Source organism: Staurois parvus, unplaced genomic scaffold, assembly GCF_062004578.1.
Source record: "Staurois parvus isolate SC_StPar_1 unplaced genomic scaffold, SC_StPar_1.0 ptg000493l, whole genome shotgun sequence".
Classification (NCBI taxonomy): Eukaryota; Metazoa; Chordata; class Amphibia; order Anura; family Ranidae; genus Staurois; species Staurois parvus.
In genome coordinates, this window is record NW_028318289.1 from 1,409,057 (window position 1) to 1,435,402 (window position 26,346).

Genomic DNA, 26,346 nt, shown 5'->3' on the forward strand with positions numbered 1-26,346 from the left:
GCCAAGGCACCCCTGAAGATACCTGAGGGCACCATGCTTGAAAAAGACTGGTCTATTGTATACTTTCAACTGTTACACTTCACTGCCCTTCCTCTCTACCATCTCAGAGTGATGGATCTAGTAAAGCTTCTGACCTCCATCTCCTAAAATCCAGGTGCAGCATCTCCTGTTTTCAACTACATCTTCCCCCAAATTGTGTGTCTCATGTCCATTGTAAAAAATGTAATGCATTTAGAATTGTTTTGTGTGTGTTGCTGTGTTTAAATTCATGGCTTTCAACAAAAGTCATGGTTTTGCTGGTTACTTATAAAAATCTAAGCGTGATAGCACATACTATCTGCCTGGCTTTGACCCTCAGGTTCAATCTTTTATTCCTTGCAATACAAACGTGTTTCTGAGCTGTGATAATGCTAGAGCACCTTGCTGTTTAGTTTGTTGGGTGACTTTAGATCTGCTTCTTAGCCACCAAAGGAGAACGTTTGCATCATGCAAAAAATAAACGATTGACTAAAAATCTGTGAAAAAACAGCCGATAAGCTGTGATAATACCCTTCATCATTTATCACAGTGATACATCCCCTGAATCTCTGGATGAATTCTGTGGAAACACTGAGGGCCCCACCCTTTCTATACCACAGGGACTGGTGAGAGGGCACTTCCCATTGTTCACACTGCTAGGAAGGACCGCGTTTCCATAGGCAGGACATTAAGTATTCTGCACCTTTACCACATATATACTGCATGCTGGTTTACTTAAACTGTTGTTAAGCGCATCAATGTTTCTTAAAGAGCTCCACTGATAACTGGCACAAGAACAAAATAAAGATCTACCCCTCCCGTAAAACCATCCTGCAAATCCCCTTTGTTCCCTTCTCCCATTTCCTTAATTTCTATGGACAATGCATATCCAGTTGGTCTAGACCTAGCTTGATCGCCATCAATCCACTTTGGCAGTATCGTTCCTGTGTTCTGTTTATGCTGATCTGGACACCAAGGGGTTTATTTACTAAAGCTGGAGAGTCCAAAATCAGACTCCCTTCTGCATAGAAACCAATCAGCTTCCAGGTTTCATTGCCAAAACTTCATTGAACAAGCTGAGGTTAGAAGCTGATTGGTTTCTATGCAGAAGGGAGTCTGATTTTGGACTCTCCAGCTTTAGTAAATAAACCCCCAAGTGTCATTATAAAGGATTAGTTCACCTTTGGGAACATGTTACATGTTCCACCCATTTTTAGGGTGGAACATGTAACATGTTCCCCTAGCTGCAGCCGCACCTGCTCGTGTGTCCTCATAGCAAGCTGCTTGCTGTGGAGGCACCTGACAGGAGGGGGGAGGGAGGAGCTCTGGCAGGGGACCAGAGAAGAGAAAGACTGGGGCTACTCTGTGAAAGTCCACTACACAGAGCAGGTAAGTATGACGTTTATTATTAAAAAAAAAAAAACAAGACTTTAGTATCACTTTGATGTAGTACTGTTACTGGATACTAAGTATTACTTTCATTGATTTTATGTGATATTGCATGCTTTGTATACTCAAACTAGTGTGTCAGAGGGGTTGAAATCCTTAAAGAGATTGAGTCAAAGAGCTTTAGACCCATCCTAAACAGTAGTTCCTACAGGGGTAGCGCAACAGCAGTAAAAACCCAGCATGGACTGTGACCCTTATCCACTTCACCATAAACTAAGAACAAAGTTTTGGTTGGGCATACACTTTAACAGAGTGCAGTACATACCATACTCCACATCCCCACAGGTCATCTATATGCTGGAAGGCCATTCACCCAAAGCCCCTCCTCTTTGTCATTTATGTGACCTCATCCTCACCCATATCATGAACAATGAAAGTTAAGCAGCTTTGCATAGTACATAATGACTTTAAGGAGGAGAGAAAAGAAGACCGGTAGGCCATCTGTGGAACCAAGGTATAAGATAAATATGTGTCTCTAATAAAATCCCAATGACACAATAAGTATATTTATATGCAGGCGCTGCAGGAAATCAACATTTATTTTCAGCTCAAGCCTGATGCAGGGCTTTAAGTCAGGTTTTTACTGTTTTGTGGTCTGGTTTGTGGGAGGTGATGGATCCACAACACGCAGCATTGTGTTGAGTTCTTCTTTAGTAAAGGAAATCTATGGGGCAGGAGTTATAATATCCTTGGTGAGGCAGCTCCGAATGCAGAACAGAGGCACAAGAGGGTACTTTAAGTCAAATACACACTGATGGTCAATCAGGTGCCACACAGTTTGGTACAAGTCCAAAACTAAAATATTTATATGAGAATATGAAGAAATACATTATTATGGTTTTGGACTTATAACAAATGGTGTGGAACTTCATTATTGTTCCATAGGGTTTTTATTGTGATTTGTGTTCCCATTGACTGCAGTTCAAGCTGAGGTAATCAAGCTGAGCTCCTTTATCATTTAATTCTTGCCTATGTTTCATTGTGCCATGACTGCTGCCCCAGGTTTCCCTTTTCAGGTTGGCTTCTTTCTCTTGCAGTGTTTTCTTGTAGTGCTGAGTGGCCAGCCTGATGTATTGTGAACATGAGAAGTCAACTACTCAGCAAGGGCACCATTAAGAGAAGGTAATCATTATGACAAAATGCGTTGGAAAGAGCAAAGCAAAGACTCTGGAGTGAGAAGGAACTGCCCTGAGAGGGAGTAGACCAGCTCTGCGCAAAGCTGAAAGACACATAGCCTGGCTCAATGTGCAGCTTTCCGAGTGTTACATGTAATTAAAAAGGCACTCTTGCATTAATGATCCCACTATGAGATGTAAGTGCATTTTATGCGGTGAGCACTGTGTTGTTCCTTTTGTGTTTTCCTTGAGTTTGTCTACGTGGTTTTACGTCCTGGAAGCTTCATCATCTTTACCACCATTGGAGAATTGATAGCCTTTATCCCGGCTCTAAAATGGTTTTGTCTACAAGACCTTGTTGCTGAAAGGTCATTTCTTTCAGGTAAGAGTATGCCCATGTGAGTGGTGACTGGGCTCACAGGAACACAAATATTTAAGTTTTTTCAATGCTTGTGGAAAACATTACATCATTTATGATGTTTTTTGGACACTATGGATTTTTCTAAGTCTTTCATGGATTTATGGATATGTTTGGATATTGTTTTTTGGAATTGATATGAAATTTGGAAGATAAGATTGTTGGACACAAACTGGATTGAACATCATTTATTATTTACATACACAGGTGGATCACATTTGTTATCACTATATTTGATGATTGTTTATTAGGATTTACATTTTATATTATGCTTGTTTGATATGTAGTGCAACATTTCTTTCTTCACAGGTATGGTATATACAGTACATGATATGTAAACATATACCGTGCCTGGAATTCATCTTTAAATATTTCTTAGAAGGTCCAAATTGGATTATTATGCATAGAATTATAAAAATAGCATTTTAAAGTGAGACTATTCAGGTGTCACGACTTAAAAAAACATATAGGATGACAAAACCATCTTTTATTATCACATTAAACAAAGATGTGAAATTGTCTATAACAGAATACATATTTAAGTTGTTTATATAGTTTGTGTATATATATATATATATATATATATATATAATTTGAAAATTTTGATTCATTCATTATTTGATTTAACTATTTAAATTTTGAATAATATATGAAAAATATCAGCAAGTATAACTGGATATTCTGTTATGGGTTCTAATTCTTTCCTTTACACAGTGATGGCAGCAGGAGCAGTCTTCTCCAGGGGTTCGTTATACTCTTCAGCAAGTTCCTAATAAACAAGAAGAAGGAAGAATACAGATTTGTCAGATTGTCATATGGGAAAAAAACAGCAAATTATGTGAATAGACAGTAACGAATACTGTGTGTTTATTATTTACTATGCAGTATGACCACCATTGGAAACCCTAGAATGAACCTCCATGTTACTCCTACAGCTATAGTGAGCATATTTATTAAAGTAGTTGTTCTGACGTTCACCAAACATGCATTTCAGGTGAATCTGGTGTATGCGCTTGATTCACCACTAGTGATTGTTTGGTGATTATTACAATTTTATAAATACGCTCCATATTCACTTCTTGACCACGCTATAGCCAAATGACTGCTACAGTGTGGTCGTCCAGGTCTGGGAGGGCATCATATGATGTGTCCCTAGTGGCGTTCACCCAGCACTCTCTGTGATCGATGTATCCTTTGAACACAACTGATCACATAACATAGTATAGGCCAATCATAGTTGCCTTTTACCATCTGACCAGCTGTGAGGAAAGTACTGCCGATCACCAGCAACTGTCAAAGGAGACATCTACACTGATAATCAGGGCAAGCGCCCATTAGTGCCCAACAGTGCTGCCAATCTGTGCCTATCAATGCCGCCAGTTAATGCCATCTGGCAGTGCTGCCATTTTGTGCCCTTCCGTGCTGTCTTAGTGCCCATTACTGCTGTCTATCAGTGCCCATCAGCGCTGTCTATCAGTGCAGCCTGATGAACGTACATCAGTGAAGGCAAAAAATTACCTGTTTGCAAAATTTTATAATAGGAACTAAGAAAAACAGTTTTTTTCAAAGTTTTCTATCTTTTTATTGTTTATAATAATGCAAAAAAAGATTAAAAAAAAAAACACCCTGTGGTGATTAAAATACTAACAAAAGAAATCTCTCTATTTGTGTGAAAAAAAGGATACAAATTTTATATGCGTACAATGTTGCATGACCGCGCAATTGTCATTCAAAGTGTAACAACGCTGAAAGCTAAAAATTGGAGTGGGCAGGAAGGGGGTAGAAGTGCCTGGTAGGCAAGTGGTTAAAGTATATGTAAAAATGAAAAAAAGTTTTCATATTTTAAATTTTTTTTTTTTATCTGTACAGCTTTTCTCAACTGTTTTACTTTGGAGGAACCCTTGAAATGATTTCCAGGTCTCAGGGAAGCACTGCAAAGTATTTTTTTTATCTATAGCTCATGACATATTAACATGTTCAGTAATTGGTTTAATGTTCAAAATACAAAGATAAGGAAGTGACATGGCTAATATATTTGACAACCAGAGAAGGGCATTTTGCACCACTCCCCACTCTATATCACACTCTATACAATTCTTAACCACTTGCCCTCCAGAGGATTTATCCCCCCCCCCTCCTGACTAGGCTATTTTTTGCGGTACGGCACTGCGTTACTTTAACTGACAATTGCGCGATCATGCAACGCTGCACCCAAATGAAATGTACGTTCTTTTTTTCCCACAAACAGAGCATTCTTTTGGTGGTATTTGATCGCTTGTGTGGTTTTTATTTTTTGCGCTATTAAAAAAAAAAATGACAATTTTGAGAAAGAAATATATTTTTGACTTTTTGCTATTAAACATGTCCAGTAAAAAAAATGTAAAAAATCAAATTTCCTCATAATTTAGGCCAAAATGTATTCTGTGACATGTCTTTGCTAAAAAAAAATCCCAATACGTGTAAATGAATTGGTTTACGTGAAAACTATAGTGTTTTCAAATGGCAGTATACATACTGGGATTTTTTTCTTTTCTTTTACTAGTAATGGTAGCAATCAGCGACTTATAGTGGGACTACGACGGACATTCTGACATGGGGAGGGGACTGACTTGGTGTAACTGACACCCCCAGTGAAACCATTACAGTGATCAGTGCTAATAAAAAGCAATGACACTGTACTAATGGCACTGGGCAGAAAAGTGTTAACATGTGGGGCGATCAAAGGGTTAACTGTGTGCTGTGTGCCGTTTTACTAAGTGTACTGTGTGTGCTTCAGTGTAAGCACACTGCTTTGCATGGCTGTACTGTGTACAGCCATGCAAAGCAGTGTGCAGGAGCTGACTGGAAAGAATTGTTTTGTTTGCAAACAGTTCTCCCCCTCCCCCCCATCGGAGATGCTCGGAAATCACCAGGTGCCGGCAAGTAATCACCGGCAGGGACCTAGTGATTGACAGCCAAGGCTGCGAATGCATAACATTATTTTGCGCACCGCTGCCGTACCTGTAGCAGTATTTCTGCTATAGGGCGGCAGTAAAGCGCTTAATATAAAACTAATAATAATAATGGGCAAAAATGAAATGTAGACCTCCAAAACTGTAATGTCTCTTTACACTAGTGGCCATTGGATAAGTGTCTCTTACAATGATGGTGAGTAAAAAAGCCCCTTTACATTGGCGGTTAGAGTGAAGGCATTCACCTACATTGGATGTTCGTGGGAAATTGGTGGTGTTTGCAGAAAGGAGACAAAATTGCCACTACCCAATGAACCCTTAAAAACCTCTGGAGCAGGGGCAGACTGACCATTTGGAGGGCCCGGGGTCAGTACGAGGCCCCATGAGATGCCCCATGAGATGCCCCTGGTACCTTTTGCATAGGCTTTTTTGAGTTTGGGCAAGGACACAGGGGCCCCATGATCCCCTATTGCCCAGGGGCCCCATGAGTTGTCAGTCTGCCCCTGCTCTGGAGAAACCTTGGGGTTTCTGGTTGAGAGAGTATGGTTTAGGGAATAGGTAAAACTCTTGTCGGTTTTATTTTTTTTGTCTACAATTTGTGTTATTTGGAAGATTTCCTTTCAGGTCCTGTGCCAGAAATCCAGCTAGAAGTTAAAGTGTTACTAAACCCACAACAGTAAAATCAGTCTGTCTATGTAGTAAAGCATTCTTGTTATAGTCACTGTGGAACCTAAGGGGTTAATATGCTGCATTGTGTAAAAAGGCTGTTTGATCCTGTCTTCTCTGATCTTCCCATTCTTCCAGTGCCCCCCTCTTATCTACTGATAAGACATAATGTGTGGAGTCCCTCTGCACATGCTCAGTTTGGTGTGTATCGCTAGAGACATGTTTTTTTTTTCTTGGGAGAGTGCATGTGATCAGCACAGGGCCAATCAGCAAGGTCCAGGCAGATGTCAGTGGTTCTGCATCCTCCTACAGCAAAATGAAAACGCCTCCTACAAGCTTTAACTGCTGATGAGAAAAGGTATCTAGCGGTTTATTTTTGCTAAAATAATTACATTTCCATGTTCTGTGTCCTCTGGGAGACCAGATATAGTGAATGCAGGGTCCGGGGAGACCAGATATAGTGAATGCAGGGTCCTGGGAGACCAGATATAGTGAATGCAGGGTCTGGGGAGACCATACAAGTGAAACTCGAAAAATTAGAATATCGTGCAAAAGTTCATTTATTTCAGTAATGCAACTTAAAAGGTGAAACTAATATATGAGATAGACTCATTACATGCAAAGCAAGATAATTCAAGCTGTGATTTGTCATAATTGTGATGATTATGGCTTACAGCTCATGAAAACCCCAAATCCACAATCTCAGAAAATTAGAATGTTACATGCAATCAATAAAACAAGGATTGTACATAGAACAATATCGGACCTCTGAAAAGTATAAGCATGCATTAGTACTCAGTAGTTGGTTTGGGTCCCTTATGCAGCAATTACTGCCGCCATGCGGCGTGGCATGGAAGCTATCAGCTTGTGGCACTTCTGAGGTGTTGTGGAAGACCAGGATGCTTCAATAGCGGCCTTCAGCTCTTCTGCATTGTTCGGTCTCATGTCTCTCATCTTTCTCTTGGCAATGCCCCACAGATTCTCTATGGGGTTCAGGTCAGGCGAGTTTGCTGGTCAATCAAGCACAGTAATCCCACGGTCATTGATCCAGGTTTTGGTGACAGATGACATGGCTCCCCAAATCAACACAGACTGTGGAAACTTCACACTGGACTTCAAGCATCTTGCAGTGTGTGCCTCTCCATTCCTCCTCCATACTCTGGGTCCTTGGTTTCCAAATGAGATGCAAAAGTTGCTCTCATCAGAAAAGAGGACTTTGGACCACTGAGCAACAGACCAGGTCTGTTTTTCTTTAGCCCAGGTAAGACGCTTCTGACGTTGTTTGTTGTTCAGGAGTGGCTTGACAAGAAGAATATGACATTTGAAGCCCATGTCCAGGATCCGTCTGTGTGTGGTGTCTCTTGATGCACTGACTCCAGCCTCAGTCCACTCCTTGTGAAAGTCCCCAACACTTTTGAATGGCCTTTCCTGACAATCCTCTCCAATCTGCGGTCATCCCTGCTGCTTGTACACGTTTTTCTTCCACACTTTTCCCTTCCACATAACTTTCTATTAATGTGCTTTGATACAGCACTTTGGGAACATCCAACTTCTTTTGCAATTACCTTTTGAGGCTTTCCTTCCTTATGGAGGGTGTCAATTATGGTTTTCTGCACAACTGTCAGGTCAGCAGTCTTTCCCATAATTGTGATTCCTACTGAACCAGACTGAGAGACCATTTAAAGGCTCAGGAACCCTTTGCAGGTGTTATGGCTTAATTAGCTGATTAGATTGGGACACTTTGAGCCGAGAATATTGCATCTTTTCACAATGTTCTTATTTTCTGAGATTGTGGATTTGGGGTTTTCATGAGCTGTAAGCCATAATCATCACAATTATGACAAGTCACAGCTTAAACTATTTTGCTTTGCATGTACTGTAATGAGTCTATCTCATATATTAGTTTCACCTTTTAAGTTGCATTACTGAAATAAATTAACTTTTGCACGATATTCTAATTCTTCGAGTTTCACCTGTATATAGTGAATGCAGGGTCCGGGGAGACCGGATATAGTGAATGCAGGGTCCGGGGAGACCGGATAAAGTGACTGCAGGGTCCGGGGAGACCGGATAAAGTGACTGCAGTGCAGGGGCGGACTGATCATTTGGAAACTTGGGCACTGCCCAAGGGCCCCGGGGGCCCAGGGGTCAGTACCATGAGATGCCCCTGGTACCTTTTTCATAGGCTTTTTTGAGTTAGGGCAAGAACACAGTGGGCCCCATGATCCCCTATTGCCCGGGGGCCCCATGAGTTGTCTGTCTGCCCCTGCTGCAGGGTCCGGGGAGACCAGATATACTGACTGCAGGGTCCTGGGAGAGTGGATATAGTGAATGCAGGGTCCGGGCAGATCAGATATAGTGAATACTGGTCCTGGGAGACCAGATATAGTGAATACAGGGTCCGGGGAGACCAGATATAGTGAATGCAGGGTCCGGGGAGACCAGATATAGTGAATGCAGGGTCCGGGGAGACCAGATATAGTGAATGCAGGGTCCAGGGTGTAGTAACATTTGACAGTCTTTATCAAGCTCTAACAAAGGTCTTCTATTACATCTCGTGATAACATCCACTGCTTAAGCCTTGAGCAAGGGAAGGACTTTCCTCTAAAACACATTGGCTTTAAACCAATAAACATTTCAAAAAGACCTCTTTTGTACGAGGTCTTACGTAGTACCCACCCAGAGTTTATTATCATCCACTGAGCACACTGATGGATAGCAGCCTAGAATCAGAACCAGGTCCACCCACACTATTCCTTTATCACAGATAGACATGTGCACGATGGAAAAATTGTTTTGGTTTTTTTTTCGCATTCGTTTGTTAAGTTAATAATTTTGTTTTGTCATATTTGTTATGTTGGAATGATTAGTTTTGGAATTTGTTTTGTTGATTCGGATTCATTTTGTTTTTTCGTTATTTTAAAATCGATTTGAAATTCAAATTTCAGAAGATGGCTATCTTTGTTCTATTTTATTCTATTATTTTCTATTTTGTTGTATTCTTTTCTATTCTATTATTTTAAATTCTATTTCTTTATTTTGTATTTCTGTTTCCCCATTTTCTACTCTTTTCTATTCTATTTTATAAAGCAGCCTAATTTGGAATCATCATTTTATTTCACTTTTATACCTTACTGTATTTATTGCAGTATGTTTCCATTCTGAATTCATTTTGCAAATTCAAATTCATTTTTGAATTCGGATAATTAATTTCATTATAATTTATTTTGGATTTGTGAAATTACTATTGTGGTTCGGAAATTCGGATACATTTGAATCTCTGAATAATGAAAATTGCGTCCAAATTTCAAAACAAATTGCACTTGTCTAATCATAGATCACAGTGGCTTAGTGGTTAGGACATCTGCCTTGCAGTAAATGGGTCATGGGTTCAATTCCTGACCATGGTGCCTCCTGCATGGAGTTTGCATGTTCTCCCTGTGCTTGTGTGGGTTTCCTCTGGGTACTCCGGGTACTCTTGTCTAAATTGTCCTAGTTTCATCCCTGGCCATGCTGGATCTCCTGCATGGTGGGGGTTTGGGAAAGACCTGGCAACCTACCCTTTAAAATAATTGCTAAGAGAATTCATGGAAAAAGTTGCTTACGAGTGACGGTCCATGCAATCACCAAGGGTCGGATACAACTGAATGGATAGATAGATAGAGAATCATAGATCAGCTCATTTCAAGGAGCATGCACTCCACTGTGTATTCATCAGAACATATCCCCACTTCTAACAGTCCATTGCCATCAAACACATCTCAGATTTTTTCTTAATTTACTTCAGAAATATTTTCATACTTACCTTTCTGATGGCCTATGTCAAGGGTCTCCAAACTTTCTAATCAAAGGGCCAGTTTACTGTCCTTCATGCTTTAGGGGGGCCAGACTGTAGCTAGTGGGTGTAGAACATTCCCCCAGAATCAGTGCCCCACAATTAGTTTTAATGGGAGGAAGTGCCCCATTGATGGTGTCAGTAGGGGAATGGTGGCCCATCACTGGTATCAGTTGGTGAAATAGTGTTGCTAGGACCAGATAAAGGCAAGCTAAGAGCCACACCTGGCCCCCCGGGCCACAGTTTAGAGACCACTGGCCTATGCCTTCAAGTTCTGTAGCTTTTCTACTCCCTGAGCGGCTGCAGGTATTCATCACCTACAAATACTTTGACAATATTTGTGTCAAATACCTGCTCCTCTTGCTACATGCTGTGAGGTTTCTACTGTTAGATCTTACATTCTGTAGTGATGGGCAATCCTGGTGATAGCAGCATAGGGAGTTTTGGCATTTACATATGTCTTGTACCTTGTATGAGCAGCAGAATTCACACAGCCTTTTCAGTCTGTAGATGATAGTAATGGAGGAAGAGATCACTCCCCAGGAACCGATGATCAGCAGCACGATCAGGACTCCATATGAAAGATTCTGCCAACACAAATATTAGGGAATTAAACTTAATTAAATAAATGAGAGTTTTTTTGTGTTGACTAGTAAGTTTACCCACTCACTGGTTTTATAGAACACCTGAGAACTGATTTTTTCTCACCCAATTCTGTCCTTCACTGTAACCACACAATCAAAATTCATTGCTAAAACTCTTACCTAATTTTCTATCTTTCCTTGATGCTGTCTTTTCTTGCTGCAGACCTACCTCTAATTCCTGGATTACTGTCATATCTGTACCATTATGGGGGCTTGACAGAGATTGATCACCTGCACAGTGGTGTCCCTAGGGGCGTGCGGGCCACACCGGGTGACACCATCACAGGGGGTGCAGGAGCAGGATGCCAGCAGAGTTTCTGGGCTTTGTGAAGGTCTTGGCCAGTTCTTGGGGTGAACCCAGATTCCCAACACCATGACAGCTGCCCCCAGTGTGGTGGTAAAATGAGTATCCCGTGAAGATATGTATTCCCTGAATCAACTGCTCATGTGCTGGTTTCAGGCCGATGAAGGCGATCGTTGATCTCCGACTTTAGCACGGAGCTGCCACAGTTAACCCCTTACAGGCTGCAAACCTCTGAAGCTGATCCCGCAGATCACAAAGGGTTGCAAAATCAGTTAACCCCATATAGGTTCAACCTATACATGGTTAACTGATTTTGCAAACCATAGTAATCTGCGGGATCAGCTTCAGCGGTTTGCAGCCTGTAAGGGGTTAACTGTGGCTGCTCTTTGCTAAAGTCGGAGATCAGCTCCTTTGGTCTGAAACTGGCACATACGCAGTTGCTTCAGGGGATACCTTCCTCTCTTCCACTCCTTCCTCTCTGGAGGGGGTAACACCACGTGTTACTGCACCAGGTGACGCCAACCCTAGGGATGCCTCTGCACCTGCATAATATGGTGCAACACCTTAATCCCCTTCTCCTCCAAGAAAATATATGTATCTGCAAGTGTCTACAAATGGCTGCAAATTTTGAAACCTCTGAGGTGATGTCCAATTCCAGGGGCATACATGTAACTGCCATCTTCATTTTCCCTACCAGTATCTGTCATTATTCTGGCCAATGAGACAGCCTCAGAATTGGCCATGTGTATGGCGAGAAGGGAAAGAGTGGAGCTCCAAGTTGAGATATCTGAGGGCTTAACTACATGCCCACTTTAAAGCAACTGTGTCCCTTTTATAAAAAGGAGTAGTCCTCTAATGGAAAAATCTAAATGCTTTCCTCTCTGGAAAGTGCAAGTGAAATCTTCATACTACTGAAGAGCTAGGAGCTTCCCAACTCTGTTTGGAAAATAACTGTAAAATAACACTTTTGAATTAAATGAACCTTTAAACAGCAAGTACCATAAAGCTTCTAGATGCAGTTCCCATTGGGAATCATACATGAAAATTTTACACCAATGGTACTTAACACCCATCAAAATCTCGCTTTACTACCCACAACACTCCCACTCTTGCTGGAGACAATGCAGTGAAAGAGGCTCCACATTCCATATATTATGGACGTGTAAATCACTCAGATCTTTCTGGAATAGCGTCTTCCATTTGCTCTCAACACTAACTGTAACCTCAGTAACCCCAAACCTTGCTCTAGCCCTCTTCCACATTGGAATTGCCAATTTCCCGAAAGACTCTCGTACCATCATTTTCCACACATTAGCGGCAGCCAAGATTAATATTACCAAATTGTGGAACACTTCTAAAACCCCCTCCCTCAATTCACTGATAACAGACCTTAACTTCCAATGTGACATGGAAAGAAGATCAGCCCTGAATAATTCCACCTGCCACTCATTTAAATTTCAATGGTCTCGTTGGCTACAAAATCCAAACTGTTCCGTAAATTCCTGATAATCTAATTGTAAACTACCAAGACTCCTACCCCTAGACTGGTGCATTCCCCCCCCCACTCTCCCACCCCCTTACCCTTTCCTCTCCCCCATCATTCCCTACATCCCTGTACTTTAGCCCTTCGATATAGCCTACTCACCTCAACACAGTTCAGATCAAACAAAACATACATCGCATGTCAATGCAATATACTTATATATTGTCCCCAGCCAACTGGTGGGGAACTTATAGCACACTAAACTATACTGTTATATCTAACATGAACCGTACTGATATACTATGTTTTGACAAAATTACTCAATAAAAATTATTGAACAATAAACAGCAAGTACCAATGCCACCACTAAACTGCAACGACTGTACCGAAAGTAATGCAAAAGTGGGCGTAACTGTTAATTTACATAGGTTGGTCAAATTTCACATGTTGGTAAAGTAACTTGTCTTCTATAGTAACTCAAGGAAAAGCATGAGCAAGCAAAAGCAACAAACTGTCATTTAGTGGCACCTCTATGGGGATTCAGGCCGAACCATCAAGTAGCACTGTGGCAGGTAAATGGGGGAGAGCCACGCAGCTGTGGTAGCCTGCTCAGTGCCCTACTGCCTGTTCTAATGTCACTCTGCAGTGGCAGGACAGAGCACTGTGGCAGGCCATCAAGGGGAGGGGTTTGACTCCACCACTCCAAATGATACCAACCCTAGTGACTCCACTGCTTTCATTCTTGCTAAAGGTGGGATACAGACTGACCTCTACAGAAGGCTACAGAATGTTTATGGAGATGACACCATCGTCAAGAGTCACCAATGACAAGACATTTCTTTTGTTAATGGTGTCATCTCCTTAACCAGTTTGGCTCTTTAGCAAAGTTTGGCATTTTTGTGTAAAAATCTTAATTTTTGACAATAAACTTACTTAATTCCCAGAACAATATATATTTTCTGGAAACACAGGCCCTGTAGAATAAAAAGTTGATAGTTACAAATTTTTATGTCACGTGAGATTTACGCAACTGTTTATTAAACACAAATTTTTGCAAAAAATATTAATCAAATTAATTTTAGTGCAAGCATACTTAAAATACTACCTATTTTTTTGTAAAATATAAAAGATAAGGTTGCACCGAGTAAATAGATACCACATGCCAAGCCCTAAACTTGTGCACGCCTTTCAAACAAAATGTCAGGTGACGTTGTAAAAGCTTTTACAGTTAATCAGTTTAAAGTTAAGCTGGAGCTCTTGTTTTAGAATGATTGTTCTCACTCTGACTTTCGTGGAAATGTCTCACATGTGTGGTGTGACAGTGGTTTTAAGTACATCCTGAGCTGCGTTTACGTTTGTGCATGTGTGTAGGCCAACATGGGTTACAGCAGTATTTTTTTTTAGACAGTTTATTGTGATTTTATTGGTTTTTAACTTTTTTATTTTATTTATTTATTTTCACTTGATTGCTATTACAAGGGGTTAATAAGCACCTATGTGATAGCATTGGGCAGATGACAGGTATTTTTTTTAGAGACATTAAGGGTCTAATAGACCTCAATGTCTCCCCAGCCCTTCATAGCATCTAACCAAGCACAGATCTGCTTGGTTAGATGTGTCCCCTGGCTGTACCAGCCAGAAAATGGTGTATCTGAAATCAGAAGTGATAATGATTTCATTGTTTATCTGTGAGAGCGAGACATGGATCTGCCTTGCTTTCATATGTCTCTCCCTCCAGAAGTTGATGGTTATGGTTCCAGGTTCCCAGTAAGCGCAGAAGAGCTTGAGAACCAAAGGGGGGACCACACCACCCACTGTGTGAAAGTAATCGCCGGCTAGGGACCCATAGCATCATTTTCACTTTCACGTCCTCAGCCTGCTAAACAAATGGATCACAAGGTGATGCAGTAGCAGCCATCAGCTTGCGATTAACAGTTCTCGTCCAAAGACCTGAACTGGTTAAACATTCAGTAGCCTTCTGTGGATGTCAGACAGCCTGCACCCCTCCTTGAGGCTCCATTCACATTAGCGACTTGTGGTGTGACTTTGATCTGACTTTACATTCACTGGATTAAAGTTGCATCAAAAGTCATACCAAAGTATGTACAAATTACTTTCAAGTTGATGCGACTTGAAGTCACACAGATTTGAATGGTACTCTTTGGGAAACATGGGGTGCGACTCGTTGTGTGCCTTTGGACCCCAAAGTCGCTTGGCAAGTCACACAAGTGTGAATGGACTCTGATCAAGAACTCAGTGATGGCATTTTGCCTCTGCTTGATATCAATTATTTACCTGCAATGAAAAAGAACTATTACTATACTAGAGCAGTAGTCTCCAAACTGTGGCCCTTTGATTGCCTTTATCCGGCCCTTGGGGCACTGCTCCTCCAACTGACACCAATGATGGGACACCATTTCTCTCACTGACAGCATCAGTGGGGCACTATTCCTCCCACTGATACCAACAAGGGGTACCATTCAAAACCAATGATGAGGCATTGCGTGCTCCCACTGACCACAGTCCGGCCCGACCAAAGCCTGAAGGATGGTAATCTGGCCCTTTGCTTAGAAAGTTTGGAGACCCTTGTTACAAAGGAAGAGTTACTCTAACAACATGTGAAATTTGAACGACCTGTAAGTTAATAAAAAGGCTATGCCCACTTTTGCATTGCTATCGGTACAGCCCTTGTATATTTACCACTGGTATGGACATCCAATCACAAACAAATATCTTAGCAGAAAGGACCCTTATCCAAAACCATACAAGTTTCATCTAAAACTATACGGAGGCTTATCAGTAAAACTCAATGTTGACTTCTTGACAATCCAGTGACGTTCTCAAAGAAGCATATAAACGCAGACTTGCTACAGATTCTCTTTTTGACACCTGCAAACCTCTAAAAGTACATTGTCCAAGGTCTAAGTATATGGCCAGCCAAAGACTTGTTTACTTTAGCTACCTCAATCACATAACTCAAATAATAATGGGTGATGAATGATGGCTATGTGTGGTGTTACATAATGAAGTGAATTTGGTTGGAGGATGATGGATCATGAATAAGCAATAATATAAGCATATAACATTATGAAAACAAATTCCTAATGAAGGGGTGAATCTCTTGTTTTTGATAATGCCCAGAGGGCAAGGATAGTAGTGTAGTTACAATCACACATGCATGATTTCATAAAGGTAATATTTTTTTCAGAACCCAACTCCAGGCAAAACTTTTTATTTAGTGTTGATAGAGCATGGAAATGTAAGAACATAAATTAGATTTTTTAAATTGTTTCTGTCCCCTTTGGGGATGTTTCCCCTCAATGTCTGTACTAACAAGAAATGATGAGAAATTTCTCCAGTAGGGGCACCCATACTTTTATCAGAGTAGAGCCAAGTTAGAACTTCTGTAATTTTTTTTACTGTATTTCGTCTCTGCCCCAGTGATAACCATGTCCTCATTTCTTCTAAGAAAATAAATGAGGAAGAATCTCTCCAATGGGGTCATGGGGGGAGAATACAAATCCAAAAACAGAATGCAATCAAAAAATGTGTAGAAAGTATAAGCCACCTCAAAAAATGAACTAAAACAATTTTTCATGGAGTTCCATAGCAAAATTGTGATGCAGCCCCAAGGGTAACTCTCTCTATAGCAGGGGACCAGGGACAGCAAGGTTGCCTTCCCTGTACAGCTGTACAAGAATAAAGAGGCTGAAGGTCAGCTTTAAAGTGGCTGTGAACCCTTACAAATAACTACTGTTGTGACTATCCACCGATGGTACAAAGGAATGAAGCAAATCCTCCTGCTCCTAATTTGTACCTGTTTATCTGCAGAATACATACATTCAAAGTCCAGAATTTACACAGCATTTCTGAGCTTCAAAAGGCAGTGGACAGGAATCTGATGCTACACACTGCTGAATGTAATATGAGACCTGAGTGGAGGGACTGGACACACCCCTTTCTAACCAGTCTCATTGGGAAACATGTACAGCTGAGCTTTTCCACCACCTTCCATGTGCTGCAGAGTGTCAGAAGTGATTCACACAGATAGCATAGTAAGGAGAGCACAGCCAAAAATCACACTAGGTACCATGGATCAAGGCTAGTGCACAGTATAGATGGATAATGTAAGCGAAACCAGCGATTGAAGAATTGAATGACTTCTTTGATGCCATAGATGACTTATAGTACATACCTGTTATTATCTGAACCATACCTTTATTATAACGATAAAAAGGACAAACCAACCACTTGAAGACCAGGCCTTTTCTGACACTTTTTGTTGTAAAAATTATTTTTTGCTATACAATTACTTAGAACTAGAGATGAGCGAATCGAACTTGGCGAAGTGGAATTCGTTTCGAATATTAGGAAAAATTTGATTCGTGTCGAATCCGAATATTAGCAAACTTCGGATGCACGAATCGAATTTTCCCCGATCAGCCGGCAAAAAGTGTCCCTGCAGAGAGCTCCGCTATTTCTGACAGTTCTCTGACAGTTCCTTCACATTTACAGCGGTTGAAACATTGTATCTATTTGTTTCCATTTAGGATACAGATGTTTTTATTCGGAAACAAATAGATACAATGTTTCAACCGCTGTAAATGTGAAGGAACTGTCAGAGAACTGTCAGAAATAGCGGAGCTCTCTGCAGATACACTTTTTGCTGTACTGGAATTCTTCTTCTTCTTTTCATTCTTCTTCTTCTTTTCATTCTTCTTCTTCTTCTTCTTCTTTTCATTCTTCTCATTCTTCTTTTCATTCTTCTCATTCTTCTTTTCATTCTTCTTTTCATTCTTCTTCTCATTCTTCTTTTCATTCTTCTTCCTCTTCTTTTCATTCTTCTTCTTCTTCTTTTCATTCTTCTTTTCATTCTTCTTCTTTTCATTCTTCTTCTTCTTCTTTTCATTCTTCTTTTCATTCTTCTTTTCATTCTTCTTCTCATTCTTCTTTTCATTCTTCTTTTCATTCTTCTTCTTCTTCTTTTCATTCTTCTTCTTTTCATTCTTCTTCTTCTTCTTCATTCTTCTTTTCATTCTTCTTCTTCTTTTCATTCTTCTTCTTCTTTTCATTCTTCTTTTCATTCTTCTTCTTCTTTTCATTCTTCTTTTCATTCTTCTTCTTCTTCTTTTCATTCTTCTTCTTCTTCTTTTCATTCTTCTTTTCATTCTTCTCATTCTTCTTTTCATTCTTCTTTTCATTCTTCTTCTTCTTCTTTTCATTCTTCTTTTCATTCTTCTTCTTCTTCTTTTCATTCTTCTTTTCATTCTTCTTCTTCTTCTTTTCATTCTTCTTCTTCTTCTTTTCATTCTTCTTCTTCTTTTCATTCTTCTTTTCATTCTTCTTCTTCTTCTTTTCATTCTTCTTCTTCTTCTTTTCATTCTTCTTCTTCTCATTCTTTTCATTCTTCTTTTCATTCTTCTTTTAATTCTTCTTTTCATTCTTGTTCTTCTTCTTTTCATTCTTCTTCTTCTTTTCATTCTTCTTTTCATTCTTCTTCTTCTTTTCATTCTTCTTTTCATTCTTCTTCTTCTTCTTTTCATTCTTCTTTTCATTCTTCTTCCTCTTCTTTTCCTTCTTCTTCTTCTCATTCTTCTTCTCATTCTTCTTCTTCTTTTCATTCTTCTTTTCATTCTTCTTCTTCTTCTTTTCATTCTTCTTTTCATTCTTCTTCTTCTTCTTTTCATTCTTCTTCTTCTTCTAATTCTTCTTTTCATTCTTCTTTTCATTCTTCTTCTTTTTCTTTTCATTCTTCTTTTCATTCTTCTTCTTCTTTTCATTCTTCTTTTCATTCTTCTTCTTCTTCTTTTCATTCTTCTTCTTCTTCTTTTCATTCTTCTTCTTCTTCTCATTCTTCTTTTCATTCTTCTTCTTCTTCTTCTCATTCTTCTTTTCATTCTTCTTTTCATTCTTTTCATTTTTCTTTTCATTCTTCTTTTCATTCTTCTTCTTCTTCTTTTCATTCTTCTTCTTCTTCTTTTCATTCTTCTTCTTCTTTTCATTCTTCTTTTCATTCTTCTTCTTTTCATTCTTCTTCTTCTTCTTTTCATTCTTCTTTTCATTCTTCTTCTTTTCATTCTTCTTCTTCTTCTTTTCATTCTTCTTTTCATTCTTCTTCTTCTTCTTTTCATTCTTCTTTTCATTCTTCTTCTTCTTCTTTTCAATCTTCTTTTCATTCTTCTTCTTCTTCTTTTCATTCTTCTTCTTCTTCTTTTCATTCTTCTTCTTCTTCATCGTGCCCCGTGACTGCCCAAATGAGTGAAGTGTGCGGTGATTCTAAGATCGACGGCACTCATCTGCATGTCATACTGACTGACAGTATTATTTCTCTTCCCCAGCAGACTCCAAGGGCATTTAAATTAAAGGTACAGTGTTCTGCACTAATATGAAGGCTCTCTGAAGCCTAGAAACCCTTTTAATAAGTTAAATTCGCAGCGAATAAATTCGCATCGAATCGAATTTCTCCCGCAAATTCGGCGAATCAGCCGAATCGAATTTTTGAATAATTCGCTCATCTCTACTTAGAACCTCCAAACATGATATGTTTTTAAGGTAGAGCCCAGAGAGAATAAAATGGTGGGTGTTGCAATTTTTTTATGGCACATGGTATGTGCGCAGTGGTTTTTCAAACACAATTTAAAAAAAAAAAATACACTTTTTTAAATTTGAATGCACAAAACACAATATAATGCCCAATTGTTTGTTAAAATATAAAAATGATGTTATGATGAGGCGATGTTTTAAAAGCCTTTACAGATTTATACTTTAAATTTACATAGGAGGTCTGATACTAGACTGACTGCCCTCAATAGATATTCATGGTGAAACTGCTGTTTGCGCATGTGCGGGACCAACAGGGGAGCACATTAATTGTTTTTTTCAATTATTTTATTTTTTAACACTGTCCCTTTATTTTAACTGTGATAGCAATAGGCAGTGAAAACTACTCTTTACTGAGAAATCTGGGGAGCTCTAGATCTCCACTCTGCCCTATAAAAGCTTTGGATCATACCAAGATTGGTATGATCTGATGCTTTTTTCAATCCACTAAGGATTTGTTTACAACCATAAAACTGTAAGTGATAAAATGCCCATCGTTTCCAGTTTCTTAGACCATAGAGATGGTCAGAGCCATTGTAGTCTCCGATCAGCTCTATGGTCAGAAGGTGGAATCGCTGGCTGCACTCTCAGGTTCTCTGGTGAGATGAGAGAGCTGCTGCTAATTAGCCACTAGAACTGCTTTTACAAGAAAGATGACCACAAGGTGAAAAAACAATACTGGGATGAAGCCTGAAGCTGCAGGCGTCATCCTGGTATAACCACTCAAAGTCCAGCTATGTACGATTACATCACTAGTTGTCAAGAGATCACCATTGAGTTTTACAGATAAGCCTCTATATAGGTTTAGATGAAACTTGTTATGGTTTTGGATAAGGGTCCTCAAGATTTTCAATATCATATTTAAATGTAAATAATGGTTTTGCTATATTATTTAGGGCGACGTATACTGTTTAAGCCTCTTGATTGTATTCTGTTTTTATATTTATAATTGAAGGCTATAGTTTCCACTAATTCATGGTTATATTATTTTGTGATATCTGTGCGATATCAATTCCCAGTTAGAAGAAAAAAGCCTGAAAGATATTTTATCTCTTTTCTAAGCTACCCAAAAGTGAAAAGATAAAATGTTTGCTGGAGTTTGGCCTTAAAAAGTAATGTAATGAAAGCTACTTATAAAATGTTGTTACCTTAAATAGATTGAAAGTTTGCTGGCATAGCTTCAGGATCTGGTTAGAGTTATCTTGATCATACTGGCCGTAGTTGTTCTTCGGTTGATCATAAGATTGATATGTTCTAGACTGCATATTATTTAGGAGTCTTTCACATGGGTCATTTTCAGTGTGGTATTCAAAGCCGTAAAGCCTCGAGTCCACAGTAAGTACAAGACCAGCAACAGAGACACAAAAAATCAGCAACTGGCAGATATAGGAGAGGAACACCTAAGGAAAATAAATAATACAAATAAAAAAATGTAAAACAAATAACATACAATAGCTTCAAGACCAGAAATTCTCAACAGGGTTCTGTGGAACCCTAGGATTCCTCAAGAGGTTGCTAGGGGTTTTTTTCAGTGGTGGTTGATTGATCTCCTTTGATGAAGCCTACATAGTTTTGGGGCTAACACCACTTGTCCCAGTCAGAGGCACGACACCAACATTCTTTAGTGGTGGCATTCTGTCCAAGGCTGTAGGGCTTTATTCTGACCACTAATGTCAGGGGCATTTTCCCCACTGAATTGGTTTTAGCAAGGGTTCCCCGTGACCTAAAAATTGTTTCAAGGGTTCCTCTAGCATAAAAAGCTTGGAAAAAGCTGCTCTAGACAAGCAGGGTAGCAACCCTATTATGAAGAAAAGTTCAAATCCTTTCTCTAAACCCAAAAATTACAAACTCATTCTAGCACAGGCTAATAACAAAGGAAATTAGGAGCTTCCTAGATTTCTAGCAGAATCGAGAAGTATTTATTTTTGTTGGGTTTTTTTTGCAATTATCAATTGGATTTAACAAAATATTTTCTATGGTATATTGAACAGACCAAAATGGAACAGAGAAGAAAAAATGCATTCTTTGTTAGCATTTCCATACACTCTAACAGTCTATTTATAATTTATTTGCTTTGCTAATGTCTTAACTTTTGTGCAAGGGTATTGAATAATACCCTTAATGTTTGTAATAGGTGAGTAATAGTTGCTTTTAATGGAGCAAAGGTAACATTCCCTAACAGATCTAAGAGTCTTTTTAGCCAAAAGAACATTTGACCATGAGCATTTACATTCACAAATAAAGACTTCTGCACTGTGTGTAGTCTTTGGACAATCCTGTACGAATGGCAGAACAAATGGAAGTTCTGCAGAACAAACCTACAGCTGCAGTATGAAGCAAAACATTTATTAGCGGTATTTTTATTATTATGATTATTTATTTTTTATAGACAGATCCCTTTAAGTATCACCCTCTATAGAATGGGTGTCAAACTGGCAGCCCTCCAGCTGTTGCCAAATACAAGCCCCATGAGGCATTGCAAGATTGACAGTTACAAGCATGACTCCCAAAGGCAGAGACATGATGGGACTTGTAGTTTTGCAACAGTTGGGGGGAATGCCAGTTTGACACCCCTGGTCTATAGGAAAGTTTCTGTTACCCAAAACACCAGGGAAAGTTAAATTGTCCCTTTAAATAAAATTGTGTTAGGCAAGCTAATCTACGGAACAAAATAAAGAGCCAATCAGTGCCCAGGTTGTGTAATTTGTTAAAAAAAACCTATTATGTTGTGTGAAAATGCGTTGTATCATATAATTTTGTAAAGCATTTCCTGTTCTGCCCTATGTTGTATTATATGCAGTGTTGTTTTCACCAAAATATACTTGCAGCCTATTGCCTAGGGCATCAAAGATGAAGGAAACAGCACCAAGTTTTCATGTGTACAAAATAGGATAATTTGTGTTCTTATTTTGCTTCCCTCTTTTGAAGCCATCTCTTCTTTTTTTCTTTTTTTTGGCAGTGGCAAACAAAGTCAGAAAGGGACTAAAATACAACTTGGATCCCTCCCCCAATAAGTTTCTGGCATTCATCAAATTCCTTCCCTATAGTAGGGGGTATTTACACACTACACCGATGTGAAAAGACATTTAAAGTAAAAGGGTGATATAGTGACCACCAATGTAAAAGGGACATCTACACTGTTCACCGATGCCTCCAATATATTGTAATAGTGGACAGTGATTTGAATGGCACTGGGATCCCAAGGGGATTCTACTCGATATCTATAGTTGATATTATAAAAAACTTAAATCAATTTAATAATTTAACTAATTTCCCTTCTATATTGGTGGTTTAGGCTAATGCCTACCCAATTACAGAGGGATTCAGTGACGGAAGGGCCCTGTTATTGGTGTCACTGACTATAGAGTCCCTATTCACTGGTGTCAATGGAACCCCCCCCCCCCCTTCTTCTCTGTTCATAAGTAATCAGAGATTAGTTACCTAAAACAAAAAATTATGGGAAATTCAAAATATTAGAGCTGTCACCAGAACAAGCGCTGAGAGGGAAACATGTTCTGGTGACAGCTGTCTAAGAGGGGAGTTCCCCTCACTTTGTAAAAATTTATTTTCACCTATTGAATTTTTGAGAAAGCATGAAACATGTCAGGGCTGAGCCCTGCTGCTATTTAATAAACAGGAAACATTGCTGCAGTCCAAACAGGAGCGGCTCCAGACATTTTTGGGCGCTTGCTGTGCTGGTGCTAGAAGTATAAGGGAGGAGCCGATATGGCACACATTTGTGGGCGTGGTCAATTGTTGAGCAATGTCAAAAGTGGGTGTGGCCAACAAATAGTCACAGCAAATGAACCAAGGTGCAAAACCTGTGAAGCTAATATTCAACTTAGCCCCCAAAGTCCTGCTGCTAGGAATTCCCACATGAGGATAGGAGACACAAAACCAACACAATGACAGTGGTGGTATGATGACTTTTGGTGACAATGTCCTTGTAAATTGAACTGCTTGACTACATTAGCCAATATTGAACTTGATCCACTGCCACGTGATTCAGTGCCACATACAGTGCCTTGAAAAAGTATTCATACCCCTTGAAATTTTCCACAATTTGTCATGTTACAACCAAAAACGTAAATGTATTTTACTGGGATTTTAGGTAATAGACCAACACAAGGTGCCACATAATTGTGAAGTGGAAGGAAAATGATAAATGGTTTTCAAACATTTTTACAAATATCTGAAAAGTGTGGTGTGCATTTATATTCAGCCCCCTTTACTCTGATACCCATAACTAAAATCTTGTAGAACCAATTGCCTTCAGAAGTCACTTAATTGTAAATAGAGTCCACCTGTGTGTAATTTAATCTCAGTATAAATACAGTTGTTCTGTGAAGCCCTCAGAGGTTTGTTAGAGAACATTAATGAACAAACTGCATCATGAAGGCCAAAGAACACACCAGACAGGTCAGGGATAAAATTGTGGTGAAGTTTAAAGCAGGGTTATGGTATAAGAAAAATATCCTAGGCTTTGAACATCTCAAGGTGTGCAGTGAAAATGCACCATCTCTATCATGGTGGGACTGTAAATGGAAGACACTCCTGTGAATAATCTAATCAAAAAAATGTGAGAGGGTGCCACCATGCAAAGTTTTTGGCACCCCCAATGTGAGTGCAATACCTTATGTTTTTACTATTGTGGAATAATTAAATAGGTACTTCACTATTAGTCTCTTCTCTCTGGATCTTTTTATTCCTGTTTGGTGGATGTGAGCTGTCTATTATTACCCATTGATTGGAAAAGGTGAGTGGGTGACCTGGATTGTGATTCTTCATGCTGTGAGGCTGCTTTGTCATCCAAGGGGTTCTGGCAAGGGAGTGATTCACTTACACGTGGTGGAGCACTTTATTTATGAAGATTGGTGGTTTCACTTAAATATATTCTCATTAATCAAGAACACGGTGACTGGGAATTTTCACAAAGATGGACATTTCTGAATATAGAACTTTATGATTTTTCATACACTCACTGGCCACTTTATTAGGTACACCTGTTCAATTGCTTGATAACACAAATTGCTAATAAGCCAATCACATGGCAGAAACTCAATGCATTTAGGCATCTAGACGTGGTGAAGATAATGTGCTGAAGTTCAAATTGAACATCAGAATGAAGAAGAAGGTGACTTTGAATGTGGCATGGTTGTTGGTGCCAGACAGGCTGGTCTGATGATCTACTTTTCATGTACAACGATCTCTAGGACTTACACAGAATGGTCCAAAAAAGAGAAAATAACCAGTGAGCAGCAGTTGTGTGGACGAAAATGTCTTGTTGATGTCAGAGGAGAATGGGCGGACTGGTTCAAGATGATAGAAAAGTAACAGTAACTCATGTCAATTTGGACCAAAATCTCTGAGGAATGGTTTCAACACCTTGTTGAATCTATGCCATGAACAATGAAGGCAGTTCTAATGGCAAAAGGGGGTACAACCCAGTACTAGCAAGGTGTATCTAGTAAAGTGGCTGGAGAGTGTGCATTTTCTTCACTGTGCTGGTTATGGTTTATTTATGTTTCACAATTATAACGTGTTTAAGTTTTTTTAGATAAAGGACTAGTGCCTACTTTTATTTTTAACTCCTGTGAATAACTCAACCAGCAGATATAGCAAGGTCTGCAATCCAAAGTAAGAATGGATATGATGGAAGGATGTGGCCACAAACAAGCCAGCAGAGACACCAGAGGTGCAGCGTTTGACTGGAAGTGTGTCACAGACAGGAAGTGCATCACTGATTGCCTCTTTCTCAAATCTTAATATTAGAGAAAGCTGCAATGTCTCTAAACATGTCATCTTGGAGACCCTACACTTACTGGCATTAAGGACTTCAGAAAAATGGCCACCTGAGGACTTCCTGTCCATCGGTGATGCGCTTCCTGTCTGACTTTTTATTTAATCCACTTGTTCTGATTCAATAAAGTGCATTTTTTGGACATTTCTTGTAACTGGAAATCCTGTCAAGTTCATATAATATATTACCATCACTACAGTGTACTCATGGCTCAAGCAATGCAGGTGAACACTTTATGTGGCAATGGATCACGTGGCAGTGGCGTAAGTTCAATATTGGCTAGCAATGATATTGCCACCAACATTCATCATACTCCATTGTCCTTGCGCTGGTTTTATGTGTTATTTGGTCAAAAAGCAGTGTGCTTCTTCATAGCCTATGGCTCGTAGTTTGTGGGATTTCTGTGCAGACCATACATACAGTATGTCCCTGACTTATGCTCTTCCATTGCTTATTAGTGAGGAAGAGTTGAATGCAATCTTTAACTGAAGTGGTCAGGACTATCTAACAGCACAGCAGTCAGGGCTATGTAACAAGCAACATAGAATATGGAGTAAACACTTTAAGGTTTGAGGCATAAGACAATGGTAAATTCCAAGTGCATATATAACAGAACATTTAATAGGTACTGAGGTCTACCTACCCAAAATCCATGATTCTTTATGTAGGCCATAACTTCACACAGTCCTGCGAGCATCAACTAAAAGTTTAAAAATAATTGAATGTGATCATTATTATTTTTTTTACATAACTTTCAGTGTTAAAGGCAATGGTGTTCCTGCATTAAGGCAAAATTAGAATATTGTCCCATTTGGCTATGTCTAGTGGTAGCTTGAGAAAATGGCACTGGGGTAGAAGTGGGGTTTAAACTGTCACCAAATAAAAAAAAGAGCCTTAAAGCAGAGTTCTACCCAAAAGTGGAAGTTCCGCTTTTCTGCCTCCTCCCCCCTCCGCTGCCACATTTGGCACCATTTGGGGGGGGAGCAGGTGGTCAAAACCAGATACCCACTCCTGCTCAGTTCACCATTACAAACAGAGCCGGAAGTTTGCCCCCCCCCACAGC

The 26,346-nt window shown here is 39.6% G+C and overlaps 1 protein-coding gene across 1 annotated transcript in view; it reads right to left on the minus strand.

Moving 5' to 3' along the window:
• Positions 1-3,173: 3,173 nt before the first annotated feature.
• LOC149452178 (transmembrane protein 176A-like) overlaps positions 3,174-26,346 on the minus strand; it is a 50,827-nt gene continuing 27,654 nt past the window's right edge. The window contains exons 4-7 of the mRNA XM_089689712.1: positions 25,927-25,983; positions 20,632-20,883; positions 10,920-11,039; positions 3,174-3,769 (exon numbers count right to left, since the gene is read on the minus strand). Coding sequence (XP_089545838.1) covers positions 3,707-3,769; positions 10,920-11,039; positions 20,632-20,883; positions 25,927-25,983 — 492 coding nt within the window. The 3' untranslated portion in view covers positions 3,174-3,706. The remainder of the gene's footprint in view (positions 3,770-10,919; positions 11,040-20,631; positions 20,884-25,926; positions 25,984-26,346) is intronic.